Here is an 8,953-nt window from a genome sequence, read left to right on the forward strand (position 1 = left end):
GCGATTCCGGCTACATGCAGGCGAGTTGCAGCCTGCAATCCGAACTTAGGACTGGTTTTTGGGGTTAGCTCACCCTCACGGGATCTTGACTCTTTGCCCAGACCATTGCAGCATGTGTGTCGCCAGGACATAAGTTGTTCACGATGTTGATTTGTTGAGATGTGAAGTGTATTGTATATGATTTTTTGACTTGTAAAAAATGTTGAGTAAAGTTATTGCTAAGAAGTCTCCGATTGATAGTATGACATCATCTAATTTAGGTCTGTACAAAAAGATTATATATAAAATATCGAACTTCTAGCATAATCTTTTTTGAAAAATGAGAACGAAAGACGTAGAAAGATTTATGTCTTCGAATCTCCATGGGAAAATCCTTGTGTCTAGTTTGCATTCTGCTTTTCACTTTTGTTTATTAATTTTTCACAATTGCATTCCCATAAATTCTCATGCACATATTTTCGCTGCATCAGCTTGAGCATTTCTTGCACTTCGAATATTTATATGTTGCTCAAATAATCAGTTTTGTTTAAGAAAAGTACATGTTGTTGCTATCTCAATTGTTATGTTAAAAAATTAAACAAAAATAGCGTAAATTTAATTATGATCTCTAAACTGTTAAGTCGATGTTTTAAGAAAGACTGGTTTGATTCTCTCAACTTCTTTATTTTAAAATCAAATCTATTTATTACATTAATTTAGATTAAATCAAATATCTTGCTTGATTTATTTTGTGTTACTTAGATTAAATAATTAAATATAATGTAGACTAGCTTAAGTCTAAACTCAAATCCGCTACGATATTGTTAAAGAAAATCGTGGATACAATTCAAATTCAACAATGCTGATTATTTCTTCCTGATTTTTCTGTAATTTAGGTTCCATAGAGATCTACGGCTGGTTTCAGTGTATTGATCGACACACAAAGTAGGCGTTGAGATTTCATTAAAAATGTCTGATAGCAAAATGTGTACCCACTAAAATCTTCATCAGCAATCAATTCTACCCATAAATATAAATATGGCTTTCTTGTTTTACTTTTCAGTAAGAAAAAGTTGATTTTTTTTTAAAAGAATCTTGAAATCTTTCATCTGTTCAATTTTTTTACAAAAAAAACAAAAGAATCTTGAAATCTTTCATCAATTCACCACATACAGACACGAGATACGAACGATATTTGCTTTCGCTTCTCTTCTTGTTTTCTTCTGCTGTTTTATTTTCACTTTTTCACTTATTCTCTCCATCTCCGTGAGGGAAGGGAGAGAATTATTGAGGACCCTTCATTTCAGGCGGATAACCCGCCGTGTTTTCATAGATCCAAGTGTACGAGGAAAAAAGATAGGGTTATGTTCTCTCTCATGTCACGTTTTCGTTTCCTTTTGTTGTTTTTGGTGGAATGAGACATTCTTTCTTTGATATTTTTCTTTGCGCTGCATGTAAATCTAATGTGTTGAGTTAATTTTTGTTAACTGTCTCTTCAAATTGGTTTCTTGGCTGTCTTTTTGCGTTTGCTGAGGTAAATTTCATTTTCCATTTGTGTGGAAGAAGAAAGTTTGGATTTTTAGCTTCTGTTTGTTCTGTGAGTTGGATGGTAGCTGTGTTTTTTGATATCTAGCTTTGTTGATCTAAACATTTCTTGATTTTCAGTGCTGTGTGTAATGTGGGCCTGTTTTATTTTGCCGTTTTTAGCTTAATTGTGCTGTAAATCTCGTGCATTTCTGATTTGGGTAAAAAAAATTTGTTTAAAAATTGCCAATAAATAGGTGCCATGGTTTGGATTTGTTGCAAGTTGGTGAGTTTCTTTGGATGGGTCTTGTCAAATGTGTATGCTTTTCATCCTTTTCCACTTTCTCTACCTTTTCACCTTTGATTTTGTAGGTCTGCTTTTCAACATTTTTCTGAAGAAGTTTTAATATTTCATGATCCAAAGTCATTTTTTTTATCATTCGGAGATTGTTTCTTCTGAAAATGGTGTCATACACTTCTTATACTAGCGATTAGTGGATGGTGGAGGAAATTTATGTATGGTTTATGTATCATGCTACTTGAGCTTTATGTTTGGAATTAAAGATACTTCCTTTCAAGTTTCAAAGTGCGTTCTCATTCAGTCTTAGCAGTCCACTTACAAAACATTTCTTGATGTCAGTTAATTATAGTTTTGGTATCCAATTCTTCTTACTATAGGTTATTTACTTGGTGAAGTTAAAATTGAAGATAAATGGATGAGGAAGGTGATTTTCGAAAATGGGACGAATTAATACCTGATGCACTTGGTCTAATATTCAAGAATCTTTCACTTCGCGAGGTGCTTACGGTGGCACCGAGGGTTTGTAAGTCATGGGGAAGAGCAGTGTCAGGGCCTTATTGTTGGCAAGAGATAGACATTGAGGAATGGAGCAGAAATGCCAAACCCGAAATTGTCGACAGAATGCTTCGAATGTTGATCGCTAGAAGTGGTGGTTCACTCCAAAAACTTAGTATTTCTGGTCTTGCCAGCGATCAAAGCATCTTGTTCATAGCAAATCAGTAAGTGTCGCGTTTTAAATGTGATTTCTGATCATCACTTTCCATTTTTCTTGTTTCTGGTTTCCATTTTTGTTTAGAATTATGAGAAACTAGGGGTTCTTCTTGCCATATATATTGGCAGAAAATACAACACCTTTAGTAATTCTTGATTGTTATTTATATATTTCAATGGTGTCAGTGCTTTTTAGGTTTAAAGTTAAGTTTCTCAAGAAGGATTGAATTTAATGTGCAATCACTAATTGTAAGTGTTCTAATTTCTTTCGTGTGTCGAATTATTCTTAATTGATTCATCTTGGTTTCAAGTGCACAAGCTCTCGGAACTTTACGATTGCCAAGATGTGAAATAAACAACGCAATAATGGAAAAAGCTGCTGCGAAGTTATCACTTATTACGGTTTTAGATTTGAGCTACTGCATCAACATCGGAGCTCGAGCCCTTGAAGCAGTAGGGAAGCACTGTAAATTTCTTACTAGTTTGCGGAGAATAATGCACCCATTGGAGGTGATCGGCAAGCTTTCACAAGATGACGAGGCCCTTGCCATCGCATCCACAATGCCAAGACTCAAGCATCTCGAGATCGCCTACTTGCTCGTTGATACATCCAGTATAATCAAGGTTATTGAGAACTGCAAGAATCTTGAGTTACTTGATGTCCGGGGGTGCTGGAATGTAAATTTGGAAGAGAAGTTTGTGAAAAGATTTCCTAAACTTAAGGTGATCGGACCCCTTGTCGTAGATTGTTATGATATGAATGGGTGGGATAATTGCTCCGATTACTCGGGCTCTTCCGGTTATTTGGCATGGGATTTCGTGGCCGGAGATATGGATGACGATTATGCGGAGATGTTGGATGATTTTTGGGAAGACGAAAATCCGATCGATGATGTTGAAATGTGGTTTTATGATGATGTTAATGCTGTAGATGCTGGGTATGATTGGCCTCAATCTCCTTAAAGTTATTGTGGTTATGAAGTAACATATTATGTGGTATGCAAGCTTTTTAAGTTATAATATGTATGGGATTTGACTTGTATGCTGTCAATGTTATATACTAACTATTAATTTGCTACAATGGAATAAGATATAGTTTATAACTTCTTGCCTTAGCTTTCTTTAATGTCAAAATATGGATGTGATCTGGTGGAATCTCCCGAGAAAGGGCAAAACCTGATAGGGTTTAAACTTTAAACCACTATTCTAGATACTCTGAATAGCGAGATTACACACGATGAAAATGGGAAAAAATAGTAAAGTGCATATTTGACTTGAGCATGGAAGTGTTGAGTTTTTTAGTTTTAGCATTGAAATTATAAGAATATAATTATTTTATGTTATTTAACAATATGCAATTCTTCTCCAGAAAAAGATCATGGAATACGAGTATAAATTTATTCATTTGGTCTTGAACTTATTATATTTATATTATTTTACCGAACTAGCTAAAATAATGTTAAAAAACTAAAAAAATGCTTCCATAATGATTAATCATTATTTAAGTTCGACTTACCTCAATGTTTTCTCATGTTTCGTGCTTTCTGAAAGCTTGTTCTAAACCGGAAAAGATGTGCTTTTTGATCTTTTTCTTGTAGTTATATTACATTACATTAACGACAAAACCGTCCGTTCTTAAGAATTTGAGATGCAATCTGCAAAGGAGTTTGCTTGCCCCTCGAAATTCAACCATTTTCGTTGAAATACCGAAGAAAACTACTCAAAATCATTTTTTGAAGAATCAAATACCTCAAATTCCGCCTGGTCGTCTCGAACTAACAAATCCATCTCAAATTATACGTTTTTCTTTCACACATTACACTACCTTTTATCGACATTCATGTTTGGCGTCACAAAAGAAGTCATCTTGGGAGGTTATGTCTATAATTTCAAACCATCCATTAGGACGGACCAATGTTTGGTACAACTCAGCAACCAGAACATATCCAATTTGTGGGAACCAAGTCAGATGGAGTACACACTGGACTCATCAACCGTTGTTGCCGGAAGATAGAAGCCCGCCAACTTTCATTCCAGAAATGGTAGAAATCGCAGTTCGATAGCGAGCCTCATCTTCAATCACTGGTGGTATATGCCATGTTCCAAGAGGAGGTCCACAAGTCTTCCCACCTGAAGAATTGAAACGAATGCAGCATAAAATTGCAGGGGAAACACATTTGATGGAGTAAATGACACGAAGGGGCTTAGGGAAATAGCATTTTTCACCCCATGCTTGAGGGGGTGTTGTAACTTTGTTTCCTACATTTCTAGAAGAATCACTTTGTATCAACATCGAAAAGGTAGACAATGTGGTACGGTGCATACAAAAGAGAGAAATATTCTGATTTTTCAACGCTGGAATGAACAGTGAAACCAATTACTGTAGAATGGAAAGCTCAACACCCTACGAAGGATGAAAAGAACATGCAATTTCACTCAATGATGTGTAATTTATATACTCGAGCTTGGTAGCCATAATTAAAAGGTTGAAACCAAGTTCAGTGGGTCTTTAGCTTTTATACCTTCTTTAGTGGCTTCTTCGCATCTTTTCTGGTACTTCGTGCACAGTTCAGAACCCAATGCTTTTAACAACTGATCATACTTCTCTTCTAGCTCCGTTACAAATTTTGCCTATGGAAATTTCTTTTAGCACAATGTTTATATGTTTCTATCATCGTTTATCAGGAGAAGAAAAACTCAAAGTCAACATCATAACATTGAATAGATAAGCAAATTATCAACACTCACAAGCTTGATTGGTGCAGCAGAAGCTCCATAATATCTGACATACATTCGCAGAATGTTGAAATGATTCTCTGCTACATCATCCTATACAGAAACCAAATGAATATACCAACTTTCAAAGAATTTTCACGGTGAAAACAAGAAATGGAAAGGCAAAATGAGCAAAACAGAAGACTGGCCTCACCTCATAATCAAACCTGAGGCAGTATTTCTTATCCATCATGAAAAAAGTAAATTTATGCTTCCCACATGCATAATTAAATGGCAAAAACGTTATCTTATTTAAAACAGATATAAAAATAACATAGATAAGAAGAAATCACTTACAGGTCATCTGATATCTCCACAAGCAATTCGGAAACTGAGAGAAATGCCATATGTGCTTCATTTACCTACAAAGCTTCAAAGAAAAATCCTAGTGAACCACACGAGGTTCGAAAGAGATACAATCAAAGTGTTCAAAGTATAGACTCAGTTTGTGCAGCAATGTCACCAAAGAATATATGATTTACAAATCTTGTGTTTTCTACTAAATTCAGGTAAATCGGTAGGTCTAGTTGCAAGGGGATGTTCAAAAGGTAGCATCACATAAAATTGAAGGAAAATTGTTGTAAAGCCAAGTAAAAATTTGGTCGCAAATAGGCATTTGCAATTGTGAAATCGAGATACCATTGCCACTCTTAACTGATACAATAGAAGGTTCAGCACTCGATAATCGAAGGATTTCAGATGGATTGCTCTGGTAACGTCTTCAATGGATATCTGCTAAAATTATGTCTACTCAGAAACAGTCATATACAACAGAACAACACTCATACATGTGATGGATATAACAAATTTAGAACATAAATATTCTGTTGGATAAGTCCAATCTACATGCTACAATATGCAATCTACTTTTGCTGATGAATTTGTTTTTTAAAAGGAAGAAACTTCAGACATACCTTTTTGTTGCTCACCAGGGAACCACAAAGCTTTCTTTCAAGAGCCCAATATTCTTCACCGCACTTCAACTCTTCTTTGATTCTTGATTATACATGGAGAAAATTCAAATGCAGATTTAGATGACATGCTTCAAAAGCTAAATTTTCCTCTTAAAAGAGAAAAAGAGAGAGTGAAAATATAAAATGAATGACAAATACAATGCTGAACCTTTCAGTCAAAAGCCCATGGCGTTCAAGTACAAGACAGAGTGGTCTAAAAGGTTCCTTACGAAACCTTCTTATTACAGATTTCTCACCATCCAGGTTTCGACAAAGTACCTGAACTTCAATAAACAAGTGGCCAGGTCAACAAGATACTGATTTGGAGCTTAAGATAGTTCTACACAATATTATTTCAAGCTCTAGCAAGCACTCACCTCAAACTCTGGGCCCATTATTGGAATTTCATGGTTTGACAACAGCAGCAATTTCTCATTTAAACCATCCAACTGTATCACAAGTGCCATTAAAAAATTAGGATACAAGAATGAAATAAAAGACCATAACTAATCCTTCATCACAGAAGGAATTACTGATGTTATACAAATTTAAACCATCCAACTGTATTACAAGTACCATTTGAAAATTAGGATACCAAAGAATTACTGATGTTATACAAATGTACATATTTAATAAAAAATCCCTTGAGTCCTGTTTGTCAGTAATACAGACTAACTGACAAGTAGGATAACTCACCTGATAAATATAACTTTCTGTGAATGAAAGAAAAGGTAAGTATCTGAAAATTGATTGTGGCTCATTTGCTTCCATTGTGTGAAACATAAAATATGACCTGCACTGTTGACTTCAAACAATTAAACATGAACATTACAGCAATTTTCCTGGACATGGGTTTAGCGACAAAGATTTATATATAAATTATAGTGAATTTGATCATAAGATCCTATATCCAATGAGTACAAAGGAAAGCATGATTAATGACATTATCAAGATTTTGACATTTGCATTTTGCTTACATCTAGATCATTGTTCTACCAGCTCAACAAAATGGCCAAAAATGAGAACTGCAATTTAGTTAAGAAAAGATAGCCAACAAAAATTTCTATAGAAGAAGAAAGCTGGGGAAAAAGTCATCAATCACCCAGATTATTCAAAAATAGTTACTCACAAAATCTTCTAGCGAAGAATTTGAACGTTTCATTGCATCCAGCCCAACCATAGCAACATCATCATAGACACTCCACACAGAGCACAGATTTGCTTTATCATCATGATAAAATCGCACAGCATTCTCAATTTGGTGGCCACCTGAAAAGCTTCAATGTTAGAAGAACCTTGACTCAAAATTGTAAAATATGTTTCTAATCTTAGAATACCCGAAATCTGCCCATAACTAGGCAAGAAAATGACTTAGAATCCAATCTTAGAATTAACTGTCTCCATGGAACTCTCAACATCCCAAATCTGCCCATAAATAGGTAATGAAAATGACTTAGATTGAGATCACCAACGTTTATGCTCCAAAGTCCCTTTTTTGTAAAGATAAATAATGAATTTATGGGATTCTAAAACTTCGCACGGGTTAGCAGAGGAAAACATGAATTTGCACCAACCAGAAAGAGAAGGTGGTGGCAATAATACGATGACAACACAAGGATGAAGGAATCAAAGCTTCATCAGAATTTCGGTTATTTAACTGAGTCAGATGCCACCTGCTCCATTCAGAGTCGGGGAGGTTTAGTTTTCATAAGAAGCAGCATATAATATAACTAAAATTATGTGATTCCATATGCATTTCACACCATAAAACATGGGCACTTATGTAATTCAATCCAAGAACATTTTTCATTCACAACAATTGTTAAAATCAGCAAATGAGCAACTAGACAACATAAAACTTGCAATTCACTTGATCGCAGGAAGACAATCACAATCACCGGTGCCAGAATATATGCAAGATACCTTCCTCTCCAGATAATGCAGCAGATATCTGGGATAAAAAAAAACGTCACATTCCCCACCTCGTGAATTGCTAGGAACAAAGAGAAAAATGATCAACAATTTGCAAACCTTTGACATATTTTCCAAAATCAACTGGCACTTGGAGGTAAGGTCCAGTCCATCGTAATTTTCCAACTTCAGCAGATTGGAACCAAATCAAAGAGATGGAAAGAAATAAACAAAATCATACAAAGAAGCCAAGGAAGTATTTGCAAAAGCTTATGTTTGTAGAAATAATTAAATTTATAGATTACAAAAAATAAAAAATCAAAAGTGGCTGGTATTTGTGACTCAGAATCACTTTTTAAAAGAATAATCCGCGTCCGCATAAGTTAAGCAGAAGCTAAGTTTAAAAAAACACTGATTTTTTTTTAAAAAAAAATCCAAAACCAAAGAACCATAGCGATTGCAATCACTCCCTGAAACAGTTAAACTTATTTACAGAACTTCAAAAAAAAAAACATAGACACACAAACGTAGAGGAAACAAAGTAACGACAAAAATGAAATATTTAACTTGATTCGGAATAATGGCGTACAGTCGGTAAACATATGAAATTCAAAATAATTCTACGATTAAAGTTGAGGAGTGATTACAAGAAGGAGCGCAAAATCACCGAGGAAGCGGAGGGAGTGGGGGTTCGCGTCGGAGATCCCAATCGATCGCAGCAAATGAATGGCCTGCACTTTCTCCAGCTTTTCCAGCCCTTCCATAGCTGATTCTGCTAATTGTTACTTATTACAACATA

General features: G+C 35.0%; 2 protein-coding genes and 1 long non-coding RNA gene across 8 annotated transcripts; 2 read left to right on the forward strand and 1 right to left on the reverse strand.

The window, feature by feature from the left end:
* Positions 1 to 1,081: 1,081 nt before the first annotated feature.
* On the forward strand, positions 1,082 to 3,618 carry LOC142529756 (F-box protein FBW2). Of its 3 annotated transcripts, none has more exons than XM_075635574.1 (3): positions 1,082 to 1,513; positions 2,182 to 2,523; positions 2,827 to 3,618. In XM_075635574.1, exons 2-3 carry the CDS (start codon positions 2,216 to 2,218, stop codon positions 3,476 to 3,478), a joined length of 960 nt encoding a protein of 319 aa, XP_075491689.1. In that variant the 5' UTR covers positions 1,082 to 1,513; positions 2,182 to 2,215; the 3' UTR covers positions 3,479 to 3,618. The 3 variants fall into 3 exon arrangements, with proteins under 3 accessions (XP_075491689.1, XP_075491528.1, XP_075491605.1); XM_075635490.1 differs by having other exon boundaries at positions 1,083 to 1,340; XM_075635413.1 differs by having other exon boundaries at positions 1,082 to 2,523.
* Positions 3,619 to 4,283: 665 nt separating this feature from the next.
* LOC142529932 (uncharacterized) lies at positions 4,284 to 8,953 on the reverse strand. Of its 4 annotated transcripts, XM_075635688.1 has the most exons (14): positions 8,802 to 8,953; positions 8,275 to 8,340; positions 8,167 to 8,194; positions 7,373 to 7,512; positions 6,940 to 7,041; positions 6,621 to 6,692; positions 6,413 to 6,522; positions 6,205 to 6,286; positions 5,930 to 6,022; positions 5,588 to 5,652; positions 5,445 to 5,457; positions 5,264 to 5,344; positions 5,038 to 5,146; positions 4,284 to 4,645 (listed from the first exon to the last, which is right to left on the reverse strand). In XM_075635688.1, exons 1-14 carry the CDS (start codon positions 8,916 to 8,918, stop codon positions 4,506 to 4,508), a joined length of 1,218 nt encoding a protein of 405 aa, XP_075491803.1. In that variant the 5' UTR covers positions 8,919 to 8,953; the 3' UTR covers positions 4,284 to 4,505. The 4 variants fall into 4 exon arrangements, 2 of the variants coding, with proteins under 2 accessions (XP_075491803.1, XP_075491878.1); XM_075635763.1 differs by lacking the exon at positions 5,038 to 5,146; XR_012816027.1 differs by lacking the exons at positions 4,284 to 4,645; positions 5,038 to 5,146 and having other exon boundaries at positions 5,263 to 5,344; positions 5,445 to 5,471; positions 5,588 to 6,022.
* LOC142530124 (uncharacterized) lies at positions 7,431 to 8,255 on the forward strand. The gene is made up of 2 exons (XR_012816035.1): positions 7,431 to 7,552; positions 7,619 to 8,255. It is a non-coding gene; the product is annotated as an uncharacterized LOC142530124 (long non-coding RNA).

The sequence above is a fragment of the Primulina tabacum genome, chromosome 1 (assembly GCF_025594145.1).
Source record: "Primulina tabacum isolate GXHZ01 chromosome 1, ASM2559414v2, whole genome shotgun sequence".
NCBI classification, from domain to species: domain Eukaryota; kingdom Viridiplantae; phylum Streptophyta; class Magnoliopsida; order Lamiales; family Gesneriaceae; genus Primulina; species Primulina tabacum.

What these genes read in the sequence shown, in the direction of transcription:
- LOC142529756 (XM_075635413.1), top strand. Translation starts at nt 2,216, where the DNA reads ATGGATGAGGAAGGTGATTTTCGAAAATGGGACGAATTAATACCTGAT. An exon ending in ATCTTGTTCATAGCAAATCA is followed by an intron (nt 2,524 to 2,826) that starts GTAAGTGTCGCG and finishes CTTGGTTTCAAG; the next exon opens with TGCACAAGCTCTCGGAACTT.
- LOC142529932 (XM_075635688.1), bottom strand. Translation starts at nt 8,918, where the DNA reads ATGGAAGGGCTGGAAAAGCTGGAGAAAGTGCAGGCCATTCATTTGCTG. An exon ending in GTGATTTTGCGCTCCTTCTT is followed by an intron (nt 8,341 to 8,801) that starts GTAATCACTCCT and finishes AATCTGCTGAAG; the next exon opens with TTGGAAAATTACGATGGACT. An exon ending in ATTCTTCGCTAGAAGATTTT is followed by an intron (nt 7,042 to 7,372) that starts GTGAGTAACTAT and finishes TGAAGTCAACAG; the next exon opens with TGCAGGTCATATTTTATGTT.